Source organism: Vulpes lagopus, chromosome X (genome assembly GCF_018345385.1).
Source record: "Vulpes lagopus strain Blue_001 chromosome X, ASM1834538v1, whole genome shotgun sequence".
Lineage (NCBI taxonomy): Eukaryota > Metazoa > Chordata > Mammalia > Carnivora > Canidae > Vulpes > Vulpes lagopus.
In genome coordinates this window covers 81,577,236-81,601,266 of record NC_054848.1, presented here as the reverse complement: position 1 = coordinate 81,601,266, position 24,031 = coordinate 81,577,236, and the positions used below count along the sequence as shown (strand labels likewise).

General features: G+C 44.1%; 1 protein-coding gene across 1 annotated transcript in view; it reads left to right on the top strand.

Annotated features, from left to right (window-relative positions):
- COL4A6 (collagen type IV alpha 6 chain) overlaps positions 1–24,031 on the top strand; it is a 285,223-nt gene that overhangs the window by 212,315 nt on the left and 48,877 nt on the right. Inside the window, exons 4-11 of the mRNA XM_041742044.1 lie at positions 6,066–6,200; positions 7,440–7,484; positions 14,185–14,301; positions 17,491–17,559; positions 19,208–19,243; positions 22,202–22,264; positions 23,078–23,113; positions 23,292–23,333. Of these exons, the coding sequence (XP_041597978.1) occupies positions 6,066–6,200; positions 7,440–7,484; positions 14,185–14,301; positions 17,491–17,559; positions 19,208–19,243; positions 22,202–22,264; positions 23,078–23,113; positions 23,292–23,333 (543 nt within the window). The remainder of the gene's footprint in view (positions 1–6,065; positions 6,201–7,439; positions 7,485–14,184; positions 14,302–17,490; positions 17,560–19,207; positions 19,244–22,201; positions 22,265–23,077; positions 23,114–23,291; positions 23,334–24,031) is intronic.

Here is a 24,031-nt window from a genome sequence, read left to right as displayed (position 1 = left end):
TAACCTAAGCTGACATCAAGAGTCAGACACTTAACCAAATAAGCCACTCAGGTGTCCCTGGAGGAGCTGATATCTTTATTAGAGCCTGAATGATAAATAGGAGCTAACCAGGAGAGCAGAAACATATACAAAGGCCCTGTGGCAGGATGCTAAGAGAAAGTAAAGAAAGATTGGAGGATGGAAGACCAGTTGCGAGGCTGTGACAATACTATAGGGGAGACATGAGGAAGACCTGGATGAAAACCATGGGAATAGAGAGAAATGGACAAGTTTAAGTTGTATTTTTGGAGGTGGAATTGACAGTCCTTGCTGGCGGATTGGATGTGAAAGATGATGGAAGAGAAGTTATGGAGAACTCTTGGGTTTCTGCTTTGGTCAACTTTGTGGATTGACTGTCATTTGTGGAGTTAGTTCCATTGACTCCAGAGGAAGGAGCTGGTTTAGGGAATGGGGTTGAGAAGAAGATGATGAGTTCAGCTTTGGTCATGTTGAGTTTGGGATGGAATATCCAGGTGGAGAGTCCCAGTAAGCCATTAGTTATAAGGATCTGGCACACTAAGAAGAGAAAGCAGGGCTGGAGTTTCAGATTGGGGAGTCATTAGCATGTAGAGAAAATTCCTTTAGGACGATAAGCAGACACTAAAGAGCTGAGTGCCCAGAAGAGCCAGGACACAAACTCTAAATAAGGGGTGGGGGGGAGAATGCTCTCACAGATGTGGGGTGCTAGCATATATGCTCATTCATTCCTGGGCACACACCACTGCCCCAAAGAGAGTTTCTCAATGCTATGTGTGCATCTCCCACTCTAACTTAAGAGAAGGAACATTAAAAGCACTCAATCATAACTTCCCCATTTTACCGTAAATGGTACCTAATGAGGAAAGGGAACTGATGCTTTCAAGCTACCTGCCAGGGTGTTTACATTCATTAACCCACTTAAATGCTTACAATAACCTTACACAGGAGCGACTATCTCTCAGAGCTCTGGAAACTTAGTGGTGAAGTCACTTGTCCAAGATCACTTAGTTCTTAAATAGCAGTAAGGAGATTTGACTCCAGATCTGATTCCAGACCCAGCACCATGATACCAGGTAACAGCACCACATCACCTCCTGCTCTATGGTTGGATCCTTAGGGAAGCCTGTACACACTCCCTTTTTCCCTTATGCTTCATAGACATCATTTGCATCCCCTAGCTTAATGCTTTGCTCTCCATTAAAATACAAATTCCCTTGGGGAGAAGTAAACCTCTAAGTTGTTGTCAGTCATTTATGCCTCAGTGGGAATGAGTTTCAGATTCTTCCGTAGCCATAAATTTTAATTTTATGGGAGAAGGACATTGGAAATTTCAAGGAGGGCTATGAAGATGGAAAGGGACCTAATAAGGAAAAGCCAGTCCCCTCTCCATCTCACAATTGTACCTAGTCTGAGGTGGGTGCTTTTAAGATTCTTAGATGCTATTTCTGTGCAGGTGTACTACACGAGTCTCCCCATCCATGGTTTTGCTTTCCATGGTTTCAGTTACCTGTGGTCAACCATGGCCCTGAAGCATACAGTCCTCCTTCTGACCTGTGGTCATAAGGTCACTAGTAGCCCTAATGCCACATCACAGAGCCTACATCGATCCCCTCACTTCATCTCAACATACAGGCATTTTACCATCTTATATCATCACAAGAAGGGTGAGTATAGGACAGTAAGGTATTTTGAGAGAGAGAGAGAGAGAGAGAGAGAGAGAGAGAGAGAGAGACCACCTTCACAGAACTTCTATGACAATAAATTGCTACTGATTATTCTATTTTATTATTGTAAATCTTGTTTGTGCCTAGTTTACAAACTAAATTTGATCCTGGGTATGTATGTATGTATGTACAGGGAAAAAGAAAAAAAAGATATGTACACACACACACACACACACACACACACACACATAGGGGTTTGGTGTATCTGCAGTTTCAGGAAACCACCAGAGGTCACGGTGAAACATATAGCCATGAATAAGGAAGGACTGCTGTCTTTTATATTGGACCCATTTCTGGGCCTGATACCCCAGTTATGTGGCTGGAGCTGTGGGTGTGATCTGATCTAAGGTGACCTGAAACTGCATACTAAACCTCCGTGCACTGTGGTCAGCGGGAGGCAGCCAGCCCAGGCTTCAGGCAGGCACTGCAGTTCCAGGCCTCAGACACAAGTCCCAGCTCAGTCTCTTGACGATTAGACCCTGTTGTGCGTATTTAAAATCTCTAGCAGATGGAGGCAGGAGAGCTTGTTGGAAAGACTTGGAGGAGTCCCTTCTGCCCTGTCTGGGTCTATTTGCCAAAATAAATGACATGTATCAGGGCAGGGCATTGGTCCAAGCCCATTGAAATTCTGCAAGCAGTCCAAACAGTGATGGTGTCTCAGATTGGTTCTATGAAATTATCAGAGTTAGGAAGAACGAAATGATGTGTGAGCATCTGGCCGCCATAGCCTACTGATGCGGACAGTCCCAGGGGCGGGTCCGGGGTAAGGGGGGCAGCCTCAAGGACCCCCTAGGACATCTGCTGCTGGCAAACAGGGAAAGAGCCACATGCTGGCAGCAGGCAGTCTGGTTTGAGTCCCATGCTGTTTTCCTCACTAGCTATGTGACCCGAACAAGTCCTACCCCTTCTCTCGGCCTCTTTTCTCCCCCATGTATAAAACAGAACCTAGATGAAATGGTCTCCATGGGCCTTTTCTGCTCGAACATTCTGTGACTTCTCTGACACCGGTTTGATTTCTTTTTATTTGGTGTGAGAGAGGCCCACCCACCCACCGGCTTATCTGCAGCCACTGTGTTCTCACACTGACCTCTGCTGGCCAGTATGAAAAGTGCCACCTATAGCTTCTTTGGAGGACAAAAAAAAAAAAAAGGCAGCTCATCATTGATTTATTTATTTTTATTTTTTTAAAGATTTTATTTATTTATTCATGAGAGACATAGAGAGAGATGTATAGACATAGGCAGAGGGAAAAGCAGACTCCCCACGGAGAGCAGATGTGAGACTCGATCCCAGAACCCCAGGATCATGACCTGAGCCAAAGGCAGATGCTCAACCACTGAGCCACTCAGGAGTCCCTTATCATTGATTTAGTCTTAAACTTCAGTAGTAGAGTGGACATAGCGAAATAAACCCTGTGCTCCGAAGATGAGCCAAAAAAGGACATACAGCTGGAAGCACAGAGTAAGCATATTGAGAGATGGCTGACAAAGCAACCCACAGAAAAATGCATCTCTCGTTTCTTTTCTTTGCCATCCTCATCTGTTTCTGGTGCTCTGCGCCACTGTTTGGCAGGACCAGGGTGGGTAGGAAGATTCCTTGTCTCGTATCCCATGGCTGCTGGCCCCAGAAGGGCCTGGCACCACAGTGAGGAGGCGATTCTAGGCCAGTAATACCTCAGAGGCCTCGAGACATCCTCCAGGACTCCCTTTCTGGCCCTTGGGTGGGGTCTGAGAGGTTTCTAGCTGGGGCCAGCCCAGAGGCTGTACCTCAGAGATATGCATTCCCCCAAGGGCTGCTATTTCAGAAGCCCCTTTGGAAAAAAATTTGAATCCAAAGAATCCATGAGTTCTTGACAAGACTCACTTTAAGCTCCTCATGGCAAATTCAGCATGGCTAGCCAGCCAAGAGGAAGGGAGTGGGCCAGGGAATCCTGCCTTTTCTGGATGTAATCAGATTTCCTGTTAAATCCAGCCCTAGAATCACTGCACTCCTACCTCTCCTGGGTTACTCTGGCTGAGCATGTGCTCACAGAGGCAAGAGACCAGTGTTGGAGTGTGCCAGCCCATGTGCCCATGCCAGGCACTGCTCCGGCTCTAGTGATGTGAGCAAGATGGGAATTGGGCCATACCAAAATCTGCTCTCTCAGTTCAGTGTTTTATCATGCTCTCTACCTCCCATCCCTTGATGTGGGAAAGCTTTGGGTAGGGCTCAGATTTGGGTCAAGCATTCAGTGCCCTGCCTGCATCCTCTCTGATAGTAATAACATGGCCTTAGTAAGCCCAGCTTGCCCCCTTATCCTCCCACTAACCAGTCTCCTCCTCCCCCAACAGCTGGTTCTTATCTATCTCCCTTGTTCCAGCCTCAGGCAGGCTGCCCTGGCCTCATGCTGACACACACATGTTCTCCTGAATGCTCATTGATGAGTTTCAGCCCTGCAAGGCTGCTTTCCTCCCATCAGTCCCCTGTCCCCAAACCTCTGAGGGTTTGCTATGTGCTACTCTACCAAGTCTTCGAATTTCCTTCCTTGCTTTCCAGGCTTGCCTCAGTTGGAACCCACTCAGCCTTTCCAGTGGGGGGCCATGACCCTCCCCACCCCAGCCGTGGGCAGAATGTAAGCATTTCCCAATGCTCCATGGCCAACCCTTTCTTTGTGTTCTTGCATCACTTAGGCTCTATTCTGGACTTATGCTGTTTGCTCTAGTTTTGTGTACATTAGTCTTGAAAGCTAGGCCCATTGGAGACTGCTTCATTAATCCTCAACACCTTGGCATTTTTGAAAAATCTTTTTCTTTTTCCTTTTCATTTTATTTTGTTTCGTTTTGTACAGTAAAAACCTACAAGAGTAATAAATAACAGAATCATTATAAACAAAATTCCAGTGGAAGCTAAGAGCATAAAAAGTAAAAGTTCATGGTCCCACCCTGTCATGCCAGAAATAAGCCCATTAAGCAGCCTGCGGCCCAGCACCTTTATAGGCCATATGCTGGGTGCTGGAGAAGGTTGAGTGGTATATGGTGCCCCCCAAAAATTGCATCTCCTTGGGAAGAGCATCTCTGTACTTCTTTGCATGATGAGTCCTTGTCTTCTTGGGCCTAATTGACACTGGAACTTTTACTCCCACCACCCCGCACAGCAGGTGACCATTTGCATCTCCCGTACTTGACTCTACCCACTATGTAAAGCATCTGTCCTGTTTGCAGCTTTTAAAAAGTAACCCTTGAAGGTGAATACTAAAGGGCATGTCTAATGGGCTTTTCAGAGTTTTTCCCAGATCTGTAGGAAATTGCAGACAGTTAGTAAAAGGGCCGTGAGGTGGAAACAGAAAGTGTTTATGAAAACAGGCTTTCTACCTGGTATTGACGTTGTGTTCTCCGAGAGGTAATGCACATTAAAAATGCTTTTCATTTTTCTGCCAAAGAATATTCAGTACCTACTGGGATTTGTTCTAAATGATAGACTAGCCCGCCTGTGTTGCACCCACTGGGGTTAATTCTCTGTCTCGGTCAGCTTTGAAATGTCAGCCTGAACTCTCAGACTTAATTGTTACAGACACTTTATAACTAGCACATTCAAAATCCCCAAGCTGCTCCCTCTTGCTATCATAATTGATACTTAATGGATATTCTCAGGCTTCTTGAATTTTACACATTCAACACTCTACAGATGGTGGGTTGAAGGGAGAGGGAGAGAAATAGAGAAGGAACAAATAAACCGTGTGTGTGTGTATGTGTGCCCACATGTCTTGTCCCTGTAAGCATCTGTTTCCAGTTATAGCGATGGGGCCCTGGGATCTGCCAGCAAAGATGAGCTTTCACAGGTTGGTCAGCCCATGGGTTTCTGGGTTCTCCCCTCTTTGGACCCCCGAGGCAGTGTTCTTTAGGCATAGCCATTTCTGGACTTCACTGCAAGTATGGGGTTGGCCATTTGAATGTGAATTATAAAATGTCACGATGCTCTCGAGCATCGTGTTCTGTTCTGTTCCTACACTATTTTGACAATCTGATGGATGGCCTGGCATTAACTAGGAAGAGGACAATATTATCCTGCCTGAATAACTAATCTCCTAAGAAGTACAAAGTTGAAGGATCTTGGTGCACATGAATCTTATTAAATGTGCTTATAAAATATGTTCTATCCAAATAAGCTTAGCAGCCCCGAAAAAAGCCTTTTCTGATCTGTGCCTGGAACTTTGGCATGCTTTACAAGTCTCTAAGCTAAAATTATTTAGTGACGTGATGACAGTGTTCTCTGTGCATGGGAAAATAGGAAGTGTTGACTGTTAATCCCCCTTTTGGCTAATTGCACCCCTTCTCTCCATCTTAGGGGCAACCAGGGCCAATCGGAATTCAAGGTCCAACGGGTCCTCAAGGATTTGCCGGCCCTAGTGGTTTAGCAGGGTTGAAAGGAGAAAGGGGCTCCCCAGGCCCCCTGGGACCATATGGACCAAAAGGAGATAAGGTAAAAAAAAAACAAAACAAAACAAAAACAAAAACACCAGAGCTTGATTTTTCTTTGGGTAATGGACCACAGGTATGAAGGTGAAAGGTTCTAAATCCCAGTTCTATTCATTTATGGAAATAATACTAATCCTGAGTACCTTGGTGCCAGCCTACAAACCCTAATATGAGACAGGCTTGGTGATATGGGGCTAATGGATTGACTCATTTCTAGAGAGACTCCATGGCCAGCCAGCCATCAAGGGCAGGCGTTGGCTATATGCTAGATAAGTGGGCTTGCTGGGGTGGGATTTCAGGTGGGTTTGAGGTGGACATGGGTCAGAAGTTCAATCAGATGGGCAAGAGAAATCAGGAATCCAAGGAAGGAGACTGGGAAGCAAGGTTTCAGAATGCTTGGGAGCAATCTGGGCCACAAAGATAGGGAAAGAGATGCAAAAAAGGAGATTGATCATGTCATGGTAGCTGGCTGGGTTTAGCAGCTTAGTTTAGGTTCCCTGCAGATTTTAATCACCTCCTATTCACCTATTGTTAAGGGAGGGATTCCCACCCTAAGGTTCTGGGGATGGCAGAAAACATGACACCTGATACTGGATGGAAGAGATTGACAGCAGGTTTATTAGTCACATATACTCACACCCCAGGGGAGAAGGACACCACACATCATGCAGGGCCACATGAGGGGTTGCACTCTGGAATAGAATAAACCAGAAGGGGCTGTGGGAGGCAGACTTTGTAGTATCAAAAAGGCAAGGTGCCTGTTGGTTCCTGAGGGAGGATGTGGTTGGCTTGTTTGAATAATTCAGTGGGCCATCAGGGAACTGGAAACCACAACTCAGGGATAAGCAGGAACTGCACCTGCTGTTTGATAAGGATGGCCACTTGCCTAGGAGACCTTATTTATGGGGGCAGAGTGGACAGGGGAACTTGTGGCTAGGCCTTTAGAGGCCCTCCCAGTTTCCCCAGATGTCAAAGTAGTGTGTAATATCAAGCCATTGTTTTAGGTCTTGTACTACATTGCTTAAGATTAAAACTGATCTCAGAACACAGACACATTTAAGACCTTGGTTAGAGGTAAGTCAGTCATCTGGACCTGGAGTAGGGAGCAGGGTGACACAATGTGGCAAGGGAGGTACACAACACTTAGCAACTTAGGTCATGGATCATATGAATGAACCCACTGAATCTAGAGGAGATCAATTCGATTGTCTCTTATGTTCCTCTTCTTACTTCTTTTTTCTAGGGCCCCATGGGAGTGCCTGGCTTTCTCGGCATCAATGGGATTCCAGTGAGTATGTCCACAGAGGCATTTTTCAATACCTCTTCTAGGTTGTGTTTTTTACAGCATAAGCATCTTGGCCTTCACCACATCTTGTTTCATGCCAGTGTGTTTCTGGGTCAAATGTTGAGATGCACATGATGAGGTGTGAAGAGAAGTGGTTACACATACTTTCCCAGGAATTTAGTTACAGGTGGCACTAAATTAGCTGGCTGGGCCATGTGCAGGCTTGACCATCAACATCTTAGGCATAATAAGTACAGTCTTGTGGGCTGAGGGGAGCTTTCATTGGGGATGATGTGTGGAGATACATACCACAGTGCATGCATACTCATATTAAGAAAATTAAGGGAAAAAAAGAATATTAAGAGGATACATGAAATTAGAAAAATACTTAGTGGTATCTTGATACATTGCATTCCCATAATTTGTTCTCTTCAGCCTTATCTCATTTCACAGTGAATGTCCCTTTAGTTTTTACAGAGCGACTAATTATTCCAAAGATCATGCGGAGACAGCCCCTTCCCTTTATCCTGAGGACCCGGTTTTGCTGGAGATAAGTAAGGAATTGGAGCTTACAGACATCTCCTGTTCCCATTTCATCTAGGCTGACCCCTGGGTTTCTCCAGTTTTACCCTGTATCCCCACTCATCCAGCCACTGGAGAGTCCGTGATTAACATTTTAAATGCCAGCCTTTAAAATACAGTATTTGCAACTTGCTGCTACCAGTGTTGAGCTCTGCCTTTTGGCACATGTCTATATATTTAATCTTTAGCCTGGGCTGTGTTCATTTGTAGCAGTGGTTTTTAGTCTTGTTTAAGAGAAGACACAATGTGCGGAAGCTCAGCATATGGATCAGGAAAGAGTAGAGTTTCTTTGTCTGAGAGAAATCTTAGAGACTGCTTTTATCCTTCCAACAACCTCTAAGGGCTTCTTCTGAACCATATCTAAGCACAGTTTGGCGAACCCTCGACTTAACAACTTCTTAACGTGATACCGAATTATCATCCAGTATCAAGGAAGGGGGCTTCAATCTCTTTGCTGATCTGTAGGTGTTTCTCATGCCCCTGCTAAGTATTGTCGCTCTACTCCAGGGATAGAGGAAAAGCACATGGATCTACCCTCAAAAAAATTATCATCTGACCCATTTTCTTTCCAGATCTAATATACATTTTTAGAGTTTGAGGACAGAAGTCTCATTTCCTTGTATTTGTTATATGTATCGACAAATGGGCCATCAGAATTCTGCATTTTATTCAAGTGCAGAGTCTGCAAAATGTCCCAAAATGGGCCAGCAGGGAAATGAATGGATGGGGCTGGCTGTCCTTTTATGACATCCTCTGGCATTTTCCCCTTACTCTGTTCCTATCTGCACTCCATCTTGAGTCTCCACTCAGATTGTATGTCTCCCGGGAGCCAGCAGGTAGGAAAACTAGAAAGCCGGAGAGCACCTCTTCCATTCCTCCTGTGGAGCTGAGTGGGGGATTTGGAGCTTGCAGCAGTAATATGCCCTTCCTCCTGTAGTCTCTTTTTAATGGGGGCTGGAAGGAAGCACATCCCATGATACAGAGGCTGATTCCCATTCTGAACTGGAACATGCCCCAGCATCCAGGTGGATGCTTCTGCCTCCAGCTTGTGGCCAGGAGAGCCCTAGGGCTTGTAGGAATTGATCATTTCTCTCCTTGGCTTCATTGCTTGGGAGGATGAGGCACAGGTGTCCAGATTCCTCCAAATGAATGGGCTGCTCCCAATGGAAGTCCCCACCCTGTTGGCCCCTCTCTTGACCAAAGGTTGTATCTGTTTTCTTCTGACTATTGATTGCTTCAGCTCCAGGCTCCAAGCCTCTCTTACTCCATGAAATTTTTCTCCCTTATTCCTTCCCTCTCTTCCTGCTGTTCAAGATATATTTATTGGGCACCTACTGTTTACTGCTTACATCTCCCTTCCATCCCTAATCTCCTAAGAGTCCTTGGTGTCCATTCCATGCACTCTAGCTCCTTATTATATATGGCCCGTGGTATTTATTAGTGGTCTTGTAGTGATGGTCTTATCTAGCTTTCTTGAAATCACAGAATACATCTTCTGCTCCACTCAGAGGCCTCAGAAACCCCAGGGCTGAATTCACCATATACTAGGAACACTAGAAATATTTGAGGGATTGACTCCAACCCTTAGTGCCTGCAAAAGCAACAGTCGTCAGACTGGCAGGACTCTTTCAGACACGGGAAAACATAGAGACCTTTGGCCCAGCCAGACTCATTATTTTGCTCAACATCTGGCAGCTAAAACCAACAGCTTCCTCAGCCCATCTTTACTAAACTGGATGGCTGCACAAATCTGATGCCCTACTTAATATCGGCTGATTGCCAACATAGGCATCACTGATTTTTGTCCCCAAACTCCATTTTTGCTGTCATGTGGGTAGTTTCTGTGCACCAAGGGGCATAGCAACCAGTTGGGAGAATGGACAGACAAGCATTCATCAAGATATTCAACATGAGAATAATGTAGACTCGGGGCGGCAGGATTGCGGTTTTTAATGAAATCACAGCGGGTTTTAATGAAATCACAGCTTGGGGCTGTTGGCACCCACAAGAAATGTATGTTTATCAAATGCTTCCAGTTCACCCAAGTTGGGAGCAGAAGTTTGCAAGTTGTCCTTTGCAACGTATGTTTAGCTTTTCTCATGGAGTTCATCTCAAAAATTTCCCTTCCTAGCGACTTGTAAATGAACACACCAGATTTATATATCTTTCAAAGTGAACACATACATACCACTCGCCAAATGGAAATTCTTCCTTTGAAATCTGGTTTCTGAGAAACACTGTTTTTACAGATTACAGTGCATCTTCTTTTTCTGTATGTTTGGTGCCTTGCAGTTGTACAGAATCCTGGTTTCCTCCCTCAAAGAGCTATGTTCTCTTTGAAAGCTAGCACACACATAGGTAAAATCACTAGCTAAGGGATCCCTGGGTGGCGCAGCGGTTCGGCGCGTGCCTTTGGCCCAGGGCGCGATCCTGGAGACCCGGGATCGAATCCCACATCGGGCTCCCGGTGCATGGAGCCTGCTTCTCCCTCTGCCTGTGTCTCTGCCTCTCTCTCTCTCTCTCTGTGACTATCATAAATAAATAATTAAAAAAAATTTTTAAAAAAAGATGGCTTTAAAAAAAAAAATCACTAGCTAAAACCAGAAGGGGCAAGGTGCCAGAAATACTGTGGTACTACTGAAAATTAAAAGGAGATAGAGGGACACCTGGATGGCTCAGTGGCTGAGCATCTGCCTTTGGCTGATCCCAGTGGGACACTTTGGTGATCCCAGTGTCCTGGGATGGAGTCCTACATCAGGCTCACTGCAGGGAGCCTGCTTCTCTCTCTGCCTATGTCTCTGCCTCTCTCTGTCTCTCATGAATAAATAAAATCTTTTTAAAAATAAATAGATAGATAGATAGATAGATAGATAGAATATTAGAGTTCAGCCCAGTTGCAGTTGTTTATCCTTGTTGACTTGCCTGGGAGAAGAAGACTGCCTGTTTATTGAGCTCCTACATAGAAAGCTTAACCTTGTTTAATTTTAATCATAAACTTGTTTTTAAAGATTTTATTTATTTTATTTATTTAAAAAAGGAATTCAGGCAAGAAAACTACAGGATTGGGATCCAAGTAAAAAAAAAAAAATGTGGGTACCCATTTGCTTCGACGTGGATGGAACTGGAGGGTATTATGCTGAGTGAAATAAGTCAATCAGAGAAGGATAAACATTATATGGTCTCATTCATTTGGGGAATATAAAAAATAGTGAAAGGGAATAAAGGGGAAAGGAGAAAAAATGAGTGGGAAATATCAGAGAGGGAGACAGAACATGAAAGACTCCTAACTCTGGGAAACCAACTAGGGGTGGTGGAAGGGGAGGTGGGTGGGGGGTGGGGGTGACTGGGTGACGGGCACTGAGGTGGGCACTTGACGGGATGAGCACTGTTATTCTATATGTTGGCAAATGGAACACCAATAAAAAATAAATTTATAAAAATAAAAAAAATGTGGGTACCAAGAGGGTAAGAAGCCAGGCAGAGGTTTGGGTTTCAAACAGAACCAAGGCCTCAGGAGTAAGGAGGTCCCTAGTACTGAGTCAGCCTGTTGTCTTGCCTTAACTCATCTCTGTTACCCAGTTGAACAAGATAACCCCTAGCACATTTGGCTGGGATATTTTATTTTATTTTTTTCCAAGTTGAATCTTTTTTTTTGTATATTTTTTATTGGAGTTCTATTTGCCAATATATAGCATAACACCCAGTGCTCATCCCATCAAGCGCCCCCCTCAGTGCCCGTCACCCAGCCACCCCATCCCCCCACCCACTTCCCCTTCCACTACTCCTTGTTCATTTCCCAGAGTTAGGAGTCTCTCATGTTCTGTCACCCTCTCTGATATTTCCCACTCATTTTCTCTCCTTTCCCCTTTAATCCCTTTCACTATTTTTTATATTCCCCGAATTAATGAAACCATGTAATGTTTGTCCTTCTCCGTTTGACTTACTTCATTCAGCATAATACCCTCCAGTTCTATCCATGTTGAAGCAAATGATGGCTGGGATATTTTAAAGTGGCGATCAGGATCCCAGGAATAGACACTCTACCTGAAAGGGTTAACTGAACAGGATGGCATGAATGGTATATGTCAAGGATGTAGGCATGATTCAGGGGAACTACAATGGATCGCAAAGCAGCTGACACAAAGCTTTGGCCTCCCCTAGGCCCAAAGAGGAAAGAAAGAATGGTAACACTGGACCCCTGTTGGACCTGGAGTAGTTGCTGCTCAAGGAGAGCTAAGACTTGTAGACCAATGTGGCCATTGTCAGCAATATGGCCAAGGAGGGAGGGCATGTGGGAAATAAACAATCTGCGCTCTTTCTCCTCCCCCCATTCTTTCATCTTCTGCCTGTGTCTCCCAGTGACCAAATACAACTGGGAGACAGAGGGAAAGGGAGCCTCGGCGGCACTGTTCATAAAAGTCAGCCACCCAAGGCAACAGGATCTGGGGAAGATAGATCGTAGATCTTCAGGGCAAACAAGAATGGCCATCTCATTTGGGAATAACATGTTGGTGGCTCAGTGGTTGAGCGTCTGTCTTTGGCTCAGGGCATGATCCTGGAATCCCAGAATTGAGTCCCACATTGGATTTCCTGCATGGAGCCTTCTTCTCCCTCTGCCTATGTCTCTGCCTCACTCTCTCCCTCTTTCATGAATAAGTAAAATCTTAAAAAAAAAGGGGGGGGGAATAACATGTTAATGGCTTAGTAAGCTGTCTTGGTTTCCCCCATGCAGCTAAAATTCATCACCTGAGTCTGGGCAGGCACAGATTGCAGCACGTGTATTGTGAAAATAAGTTTATTGACCATTCTTCCATTCTTAGTATTCCATGAGTCCAGCAGTCTAAATTCATGCTCTTGCATCAATAGACTATCTCCTACCACTATAGTGACAATGAAAATGAATCAAAGGGCACCTGGGTGGCTCAGTGGTTGAGCGTCTGCCTTTGGCTCAGGTCATGATCCTGGGGTCCTGGGGTCCTGGGATGGAGCCCCGCATCAGGCTCCCCACAGGGAGCCTGCTTCTCCCTCTGCCTATGTCTCTGCCTCTCTCTGTGTCTCTCATGAATAAATAAATAAAATCTTTTTTAATAAAAAAAAGGAATCAAAATCCTATGGAGCATTTCCTCAATAAGAATCTAACCAAAGCTTATTTCCCCTAATAATTTGAAAAGTTGAGTTTTGAATGCATGGCTTGTTTTCCTCAAATTATTAAATATCCATGATTGGCTTTGAAAAGTATAAATGGGAGGGTAGGAGTCTACCTTTTATTGACCTGTCCAGACTGCTGGTCTTTCAGGTCATCTCTTTGCTCCCTGCCCAGCACGTAACCCACTTTTAATAGATTTAAAAAGATCTATTCCCTACAAAAAGGTGGACTCTATGCACCATGGGAACTCAACTCTGGAAAAGTATTGAATTCTGATCAATTATGTGAATGATTGCTAATTTCCTGGAAAAACAGGTGCCTCAGTAGCAAGTTTGGAGAAGAGGAAAAAGTATAGTTCCCTAACTGGAGCCATAGCCAGACATGATAGTGACTCAATAAGACTGGAAGTATGATTTTTCCAAGACTTGCTTATTTTTGGCCAAGCAGCTTTTTAAGAGAGGTGGTGCTGTGGAAACGGATTCTGTTCTGTGGACCAAAAGCCAGCAGCATTTCCTAGGCAGAGCCATAAAAAGGCCCCAGGCTTTTATAATACCAAAAGCCATGCCAGGCTGCCTGGGCTCCAGTCTATTCTACCATCCCAAGGCCTGATATGATTCCCTGGTGGTAGCACTTCAGCTACCAGCAAGCAAAGCCCTATCTTAGTACATCTTTGTACCCAGGGAAGATGAATTTCCCCTCTCTGTGTCTCCCATCTCTTCAGGCTTGATCCCTCTGGTTTTAGCACAGGTCCTATCAAAGCATCGATCCTTTGTGGGGAGGGGTAACACTAAGCTGTCATCAGCTCCATACACCTGACTATGAAGGAAAGCTTACAAAAGCATAGTCGTCATATGGCTAAGGGAATGGACAAGGAGCCAGAGTTGGGCAGCATACTTGGTTTCTCTTATTATGCAGCTTGTTAGAATAGTTATGAGTTCTGTGGCTGACTTGATCTTTTCTTTTCTCTCTGAACAGGGTCACCCTGGACAGCCAGGGCCCAGAGGCCCACCTGGCCTGGATGGTTGTAATGGAACTCAAGGAGCTGTCGGATATCCAGGCCCTAATGGCTATCCTGGGCTTCTCGGACCACCTGTACGTTGCCAGATCTTTGTACATTTTTCCAAATGGCTTTCTTTGCCTCCCAGTGTGCTCTTTTCCTGCTTTAATGGACATCTCATTCAGCATCAGTGTAGGGCAACCACTGTAGCCCCTTGTCCAATGCAGGAGCCTATGCTGACAGCATAACAACATTAAAAAGTCTAAAGAAGAATACCAGTTGCAGGAAGTGTACACATGCTCTGCTACTTAGAGGGTGATTTTTTTTCCAAATGGTGCTTTCAGAGTTGGCAAAATTGTTAAAGGACTAGTAAAGTTCAGAGCAAAGTACACACTTGGGCTATTTGATGTGTTCCCACATCAGATGACATTGGAAGATGCAGTACTTGGAAGGATCACATGGGATCATAGGACTGATAGTGACCCAAAGGACTTGGCAAGCTTGGTCTAAACCAGTGATTCCTAACCAAGATTGATTCCCCACCCCAAAGGACATTTGGCAGTTACTAGTGACATTTTTGGCTGCCACACCTTGGGGTATGCTACTAGCACAGTACACCTTCCCCCCAACATCAAGGAATCATCTGTCCTAAAGCATCCATAGTGAGAAATAATTGAGAATCCTTACTCTACATTGACATAGTTTGCCACCCTCCCCTCCACCTCACCCCATAACCCTTGGTTCTGGGATTGATAAAGCATTTATTAGATCCTGGTGTCACCACATTAATTCTATTCATCCAGGTAGGGCTCAAATATTTTGATCTAAAGGATATGTAATAGATACCATGCTTTTGCAAGGCTTCTTTTACAAGAGACTGGAAAGAGAAAAATAATACCTTCAAGCCCATTACCAACCTTACTTGAAATAATCTAAGTTACTAAGGGTACTGAGGTGATATATTTAGCTAGAAATCATACTATTAGATTCCATAGCTACATTAATTAATTGGCTTTTTTCAATATGTCTGATTCCAGTGCTGTACCATGTTCTTTTTTTGTTATTATTAAAATATTATTGACATCTAACCTTATCTTAGTTTCAGGTGTACAACATAATGATCTGATATTTGTATACATTGCAAGATGATCACCACAATAAGTCTAGTTACCACCTGTCACCATACAGAGTGACAAATCTTTTTTCTTATGATGAGAACCTTCAAGGTCTCCTCCTTCATAACTCTCTGGTACACAATAAAATATTATTTACTCTAGGGGCACCTGGCTAGCTCAATCAGTGGAGTGCACAACTCTTGATCTCAGGATTGTAATTTCGAGCCCCACGTTAAGGTGTAGGGACTACTTAAAAATAAAATATTTTAAAAGTATATTATTTACTGTAGTCACCACACTGTACATGATATCCCCATGACTTCCTTATTTTGTAACTGGAAGTTTGTACCTGTCTATCCCCTTTGGCCATTTCACCCATCCCCTTACCAGTCTCCCCTCTGGCAACCACTAATCTGTTCTCTGTATCTGAGATTTCTTTTGTCTGATTTTTTCATTTGTTTTGGTTTTGCTTTTGATTCCACACATAAGTGACATCATATAGTATTTGTCTCTGTCTGTCTGACTTATTTCATTTAGCATAATGCCCTTAAGTTCCATCTACATTGTTGCAAATGGCAAGATTTCATTCTTTTTTACAGCTGAGTAGTATTCCAGTGTGTGTGTGTGTGTGTGTGTGTGTGTGTGTGTGTGTGTGTGACATCTTCTTCATCCATTCATCCATCGATGAACACTTAGGTTATTTCCATATCTGGGTATTTATACCAAGAAAACAAAAACAATAATTCAAAAAGATATATGCACCCAATATTCATTGAAGTGTTATTTAATTAACATTTTATTGGGAGAGCAGCACCACTGCCTTCGGTGACTGAGTTGTGGGTATGGGTATATGTGTAGGAAAGTGAGACAGACAAAGCACAAGCCTCAGATTCTCAGATGGGCATAAAGGACCTTGACATCTAAAGACCAAACCAATATGCAGCGGGGGTGGGGGTGGAAGAAACATCTTACCAACATAGTATGAGCTGTTTGAGTCACAAAGGCCTCCAAATGGTGCCATGGCAACAGAAGAGGAGAGCAAATCACATCTGTGTTAAGTGAATGGAAATCCAGCAAAGTAAGGAAATGCTGCCCCCAAGAGGGAGAAAAGAAATCTTGAGGTAATAAACATCCCCTGACAGCCAAGGAGACAAGGGTAAAACCTAGTCCTGTCCCTACACCTCCCCTTAAGCCTAAATAGGAACTTGGGCATTTATTTTACTAAGTTGAACCCTTACTAACCTTGCTGAATCTCAAGTGGATATTCTGTCAAGCTTCTTTGATGAAAGGAGTGGCCATGAGAATAAGGAATGGGAAGTGTTAGGAAAGAAGGTGCTTCTGGAACCACCTTGTTCTTCAGTCCCCAAAGCTTAGTCCTACCTCCAGTACTAATCCTGACTTCCCCTTGGGCACAGGGACACTGATTTTCCCCAGGAGGATCACATTAGCCAGCATCTGCTACAGAATTATTTAACAGTCTGGTTGATAGTCAGGTTTGGTGTACTTTTAACATGTTCTCCGCGTTAACAGGGAGACACACCAGCCTCTTAGACAGGCGTTGAAGCTGAGGTAGGTTTTGTGGCAGAAGCCTAGGATGGAGTTGGTTTTGTAGATATCTCTAAAACCGGAGGGCCGCAAACTGGCCCGTGTAACTCTTGACGTGTGGCTTGGTTTTATAGTTTTAAAAGTTTGTGTGGAGGAAGAGAAGAAGGATATAAGACAGAGCCCAGATATGGCCCACAAAGCCCAAATTATTTACTATCTGGCTCTTTACAATAAAGTTCTCTAACCTCTGTCTTAGGCAGAGCCTAGGCATAAGCTGTCAGCAGCATACCTGTGAGGGGTGGAGCAGGTGAGCAATATATAGGCTTATGAATGACATGTGTTAAATGCAGTTGTTCAGATCAGTGTTCTGAATAGAGTCCAAGTCTTCTACTTTCTAATCCCTTTACAGACTTCTGACTTGGGGGCTGGGGCAGCAGGCTTTGAGACACAGCACCTGTTTGGGGGATATACTTTGCCCCTTAGCACAGCCAATCCTGCCATAGAATAAACCACATAATTCCAGACTCTCGCGGTTGTTTCCTTTATGTGATCAGATCATAGTGTTAACAAAACTGTGTGTGTGTGTGTGTGCATGTCTTCACAAACATTTCTTCTTTTATTCAGGGGCTTCCTGGTCAGAAAGGCTCTAAAGGTGAACCTGTCCTTGCCCAAGGTACTTTCAAAGGAATGAAGGTAAGAGCCTCTAAGACAGACAGCTAAGTAGACTGGCTGTAAGTTGAGTTCCCCGGGATTGGGCTCCAATAAAAACATTTCCAGAACTAGCATCTGTGTCTCTATTTAAGAAGCAGACCAAGCTAGATTTAAAAGGGATCCAGAGCTTTTTGTAGTGGCAACACTGACAGAAATGTTTGCAACCATACTGTCAAAGAGATTTGTTTTGTAGGATCTAGACCAAAAATAGGAGACAGATTAGCAAACAAACAGTTTGCATGGGTATAATTTCCTTTGACAAGCCAAGACATTTCCTGGAGGCAGATACCTTTGGTCTATTCTGTAGTCCTTGATGTCTGCATACCTTGGTATGAAGCCATGTAATGACTCTGCCCATCTGGACATGGCCACCAGCCCAGGATCCTGGCCCTGCCCTTTTCTGTACCTGCACACCAGCCCATTACCCTAGCGGGACCCCTGGATGTCTGCAAAAATTGCCCATCAACTCTGCAGCTGGCTGGAAACTTTCATCTCTTCCTAGAATTGATAAGAACCTTCTGTATTCTTGTGACTGTACTCTTGGTATATGCTACCTGGTATCCTGTGGGTGCCTCAGTAAACTCTGGTGCCACATGATTGACCCCATTCCCTTGCAGAGTGGGAGGTGGGCTCATCATTTCCCTGGAGCAGATGGGAATCTGTGTGCCAATATCTGAAGGAAGGATGCACCCATGTTCGCTCAGAACCAGGAACCCTGGGAATCAATTTGGAAGGCAGTGATGAGGGTGGGTGGCTGAGAACCGGAGAAGGTACAGGGTTTGAGCTCTTGGCTTAGATTCCACGGCGGAAGATAGAATGGTAGATTTGGAAAGGACCTCATGATTGTCAGCTTCATGTTGCTCATTTTACAGATAGAAAAACTGAGGTACACTGAGTCTATGCAACTTGCTGAGGCTCACATAGCCAGTTTACTGAAGAGCTAAAACCTGGGCAGTGCTCCTTCCATGCTGCAGAGAGCTGGTTTTTGACCATAAGCCAATGGGGGTAAGACTAGCAGGTGTCAAAATATAGCCATTCTCATAACAAACGCTGATTGAGTGGCTTTGCCAAAAATCACAGAGACCCTGGACCCAGCAGAACACAGCAATTTCCACAAGATGGTTACATTACAGATTCACAACAGTGGCTTAAGATGCTGCAAAGTAATTAAAATGTAATCAGAGACTGTATGCTCTGTTGATTCTCCCTTGAAATGTCTGATTTGCATTGTATACATATGGGCACAGATTCTCTGGGGATGAAGGCACACGGGAAGGTAGCTTTGCTTTCTTCCAAAAAGAGCAGGAGAATCACCAGCCCACAGAAGCAGTTTCTAATTGATAAGTTCCTAGCAAAGGTGAAAATTAATTACTCCAAGTAAAATATGAAATCCTGTTCAACCAAGGCTATAATATGTGTCTTCTGGAGTCCGGATTTTTCTAAGGGGGAAAAAAAGTAAGTGGTTGAATATGCCCAATTCATGCATTATTTAAAACACAAGTCCTTGACAGAGGAGGCCCAAGCATCAGCAATGCGTTTTTCTGCCCGTGAAGCGTAGGTCCGTTATCTATGAAATAATACCACAGGCTTAATTAATCTCTTCAGTGTCCTGCCTTTGTCTGTTTCTCAGGGGGAGCCTGGGCTTCCTGGACTGGATGGAATAATTGTAAGTTGTTACTTATGTGTGGAGGTCTCAATGTTCTGTAGACCATCACTGCTGGTCCCTTTGCATTTTTTATGGCAGCTTGAAGGTCTTTGTAAGCATTCTCAAGGATAATCCAGACAGTTGAGGTAGAATGGGTCACACTGTTGACATTTTTCCAGGTGAGAAAGTTCTGAGAGAGTCCACTGTCCCCCTCAAGTGACATAGGAGGCAGCCTTTCAAACCTTTAGCCTGAGGACCTGCATACTCCCAGCGATGCGTTAGAAAAGAATTTTGCCTTTCATCCAGCAAGCATCTGCTAACTGTTCCCTGTGTGTTCAGAATACTGTGGGTAAAACAGAAAAGGCAGGATGCTCTTCTGTGAAAGCTATCCTATCTAGAAATTCCTTTCTGGGGACTCTTAATAATAGGGAGTCCATGAGAGGCCATGAATTGTATTCATAAGGGCTTTCTATTTCTTTGTGTTGCCACATCGCTTTCCTTTGAAGGGGCTTCAGAGAAGCTCCTTCTTTCTTCCTTCTTTCCTAAGTTGGGGTTCCTTCCTTTCTTCTTTCATTCCGATATTGTGCTCCTACTAGATACAAAGTACTCGGAGCGATTCTGGAGAGTGCAGACATGGTCTCTGAATTCCCCCCCGGAAAGACTACACACACACACACACACACACACACACACACACACACACACACCAAGATGTGAAAAACTAGTAGGACCATGGCATGAGAATCCCACACCAGCTTGGAGGAAGAGATACCGTCCACCTAAAGATATATCTCATGGGAGACTTTGTATCTAAGATGGAGAAAGGTAGCCTCTGAGAAGTGTGGGTGATGTTTGGGCTGGCCAGCAGTGGAAGCATTCTAAACAGAGAGCAATGTCAGAAGAGGGGAGGCAAGAGACAGGATGCACACAAGCACAAACAGAGGAGGGTGAGGACCAAGGGCATATGGGTCCCCAGCACTGGACAGCACCAGCTGAGATGGCTTGTTAACTACATATGTAGAATCACATCCATGCTGTTGGCACTGCATAGCTTCTAGGAATTCATTTCTCAGCTTACAAAGGTACAGTGTTGGTCTATAGTGTTCACAGGCATGATAAATCATTTAGATAAAGGGAGGATCATTTAGATCACAAAGAGATTTGTGATCACAGATCAGATTTGTGACCCCAGGTTATTTTGTCGAAGCAATGTTCTATTTCCTGGGGACCTTGTGAACCCCTGCTTTCACTGGACTTCACTTAGCCTCTCTATTCCTTACATAACACCTCACTACCATCGCCCCCCCCCCCAGTTTTCATCAAGCCATATATTTCCCCATAATGTCTTTCTCTTCAGATTTTATTGTCTTGCTTGTACTATTGTCCTTATCAATCCAGTTTCAGATAGTTTCTTGTTTCTCTTCTGGTTTTCTCTTTGACCCATGGAAATGTGTCATTTGATTTCCCAATATTTGGCAGCCTCCCAGCTATCTTTACAGAGTTGATTTCTAGTTGGATCTCCGTGCAGTTAGAATGAACACTCTGTATGGTTTCAATCCTTTTAAGTCTGTTGAGGTTTGTTTCATGGCTCAGCATATGACACTGTCTTGGTGAATGTGCTTTGGGGTATAGTGATCTAAAAAATGTCCATTGGGTCAAGGTAGTTGACAGTGTTGTTTAGATCTTCTGTGTCCTTACTGATTTTTTAAGAATTTAGTTGTTCTATTAATTACTGAGAGAGGGATGTTAAAATTCTCCAACTGTAGTTGCGGATTTATTTCTCCTTGCGCTTCTGTCAGATTTTGCTTCATGTATTTTGAAGCCATGCTCTTAGATGCATATGTATCTAAGACTGTTGTGTGTTCTTGATGAACTGACTTGATTTATCGCAACAAAATTCCCCCTCTTTATTTCTGGTAATATTCTTTGTCCCAAAGCCTACTTTATTTGATGTTAATACAAATGTCTTGCTTTCTTTTTGTTTTTTACATCACTTTAATATAAAAATATCCAAATATAGAACAAAGGGGAATGAATTTTGCCATGAACACACATACCATTAATATTTTACTATACTTGGGTAGCCCTGGTGGCTCAGCGGTTTAGCGCCACCTTCAGCCCTGGGCGTGATCCTGGAGACCCAGGATTGAATCCCACGTTGGGCTCCCTGCATGGAGCCTGCTTCTCCCTCTGCCTGTGTCTCTGCCTCTGTCTGTGTGTGTGTGTCCCTCATGAATGAATAAATAAAATCTTTTAAAAAATATTTTACTGTACTTGCTTTATACCACTTCTAGCCACCTATCCATCTCTATCCATCTTATCATTGATGATTTTTGAAGTAAATTATAGGCAGTAGTACTCTTACCTCTAAATTCTACAGCATGCCTACCATTAGCTAGACTTTAATATGTATTTGCAGCTCTTCTTTTTATGTAAAAGTTACATACAATGAAATAAACAAATTTTAAATGGTAAATTTGTCGAGTTTTGACAAATATATACTCCTATATAATCCAAACCCATCTTAAGGTATAGAACATTGTCATCACCCCAGAAAGTTCCCTTCTGCCCCTTCCCAGCCAATCCTTGCCTCCACCCAAAGGAAACCACTGTTCTGATTTCTCTCCACCATTAGTTCAGTTTGTCCCATTCTAGAACTTTGTATAAAGGAAATAATATAATACGTAGCTTTGGGGGGTCTGGTTTTTTTTCACTTAGCACAATGCTTCTGAGATTCATCCACATTGTCACATGTATCAGTAGGTTGTGACTTTTTACTGCTGAGTATTTATTCTACTGTATAGATGTATCACAGTTATTTGTCAGTCCTTGTGGCAGCAGGCCTCTGGGATGTTTCCAGTTTTTTATTACCATGAATAAAGTTGCTATGAACATTCTCATGCATTCTTATGAACATACATTTCTGATTTTCTTGATAAACTCTTCTTTTCTGATATTAGTAAAATCTTGCCTTTCTAGGGCCCTCCAGGAGCACCTGGCTCCCCAGGAGCTGTAGGACACATGGGACCACCAGGATTGCAAGTAAGACCAACCTAAATCTACCATGTGATCACAGTATTCACATGAATGCTTTCCCCACCAGGCCAGGGATTAAATATAAGCCTATGTAGGCTCTCCTAGTGGAAAAAGGCAACTTCCATTCTTAGAGGATTAAAGTGAAGCATGCTCTTATAAGGAGCTGTTTGTTGTCTTTATGGAGTTTTTCTGACCATCCACTCTGCATTTCCAAAGCCTCCAGCTCTAGCTCAACCTAAAGTACAGCCCGGGAATGGCAGATGCCTGGCGCACCTATTGCCACCTTCCACTCCTCTTGTCCCTGACAGACCCTGCTTATTAATCATACCATCACCACCACACCCACCTTGAACACAGGAGAAGCTTCAAAATCCTTGCCCACACCACATCTTGGACAGTGCTACCTACCTACCTGTCTTGCGGATACCAAACCTATTTGCCCTCACTAGCATAGAAACAGCATAGCCAGTTATCCATGTGGTTCCATTCCCAGACTGTTTACTCTCCAGTGCATGAAATCTCACCCACTGATGACTTTGGCTTAGCTTTACCAAAAGCCATTACTTCTTAACTTTATAGCCTCTTGGGCAGGATGATCCATGAGGTCTGTACCACCTTAGCATGAATATGGTTATCAGGTCAATTTGGGAGATTTCAAAGATGTGTTTTTAAAGGGTTACCACAGGAGAGGGAGCTTGAATCTGCTATACTAAAGCGAAGATATACTGAGAGGGTGGGGACTCATCTCTGGTGACTCTCAACACTGCCCATGTTCTGTTTGAAACTAACAAGCGGGCATTCTTTTCATTTTTAATACAGGGTCCTCCAGGCCCTCCTGGCTTCCCTGGTCCTGATGTAAGTATACTTTGTCTTGGGGCATTTGGGCCTCCTACCACTCAGTCTCCTAGTTTCCCCAAAGATAATCTGGTGTGGTGAAACACACTTTCTGGTAAAAGACTGCATGCCAATTGAAGTTCCTGGCGCTTGTTTAGTAATTGATTTTGTTTTTCCTCCCTGTAACCCTGTACCCCAGGGGAATATGGGGTTAGGTTTCCAAGGAGAGAAAGGAGTCAAGGTAAATAGATTTTGGAAAATACAATCTGCATTCCATATGCTCCGAGCAACATCTCTGGCTGCACACGTGCCTGCTCATTTTAAGGGGAGCTGGATCTTTGCCTCAGGAGATGAACAGTTCCTCCTCCACATTGGTCCTCTGGTGGGGGTCCCGAGAGGGCTGCCACACATAGGCTCCTGGGGTCTTTTTCCTTCCAAATAGTAGTCTGCCTGCTTCCTACCTGTGAAGTGTGCATGTCTTACAAACATACTCTCTTGAAATCGATTCCCTCCTCCTTCCACCTGGGTATTTTCCTGGTGTTCTGCATATTGTACTACCTTCTCTTTCCTCTTCTTTGCTTCTCCTCTTCCTTCCACCTTTCCTCTTCCTCCTCTTCCTTCTCCTCCTGTCTCTCACTCTATCCCCTGTCTCTCTCCTCCTCAATCTCTCACCATTCTCTTCCACTTTCTTCCCCTTGTTTCCCTGTTTCCATCTGCACAAACCATATGGGTGATTTGGGAGCCTCGAGGGAGCCTGGAAGCTTGCCCTCTCCACCCTTCACAGCTGCCTCTTGTAGATCACACTGCCTCCAAGGAGCAAATCCAACCTCCGGTGTTCACATGCAGATTTCACTGTTGCTGCTTGTACTCTTGCCAAAGACTGGACCAATTATTAATCTGATCGCTATTGCCAAGAGGTGGCCATTCTCCTTGCTCAAT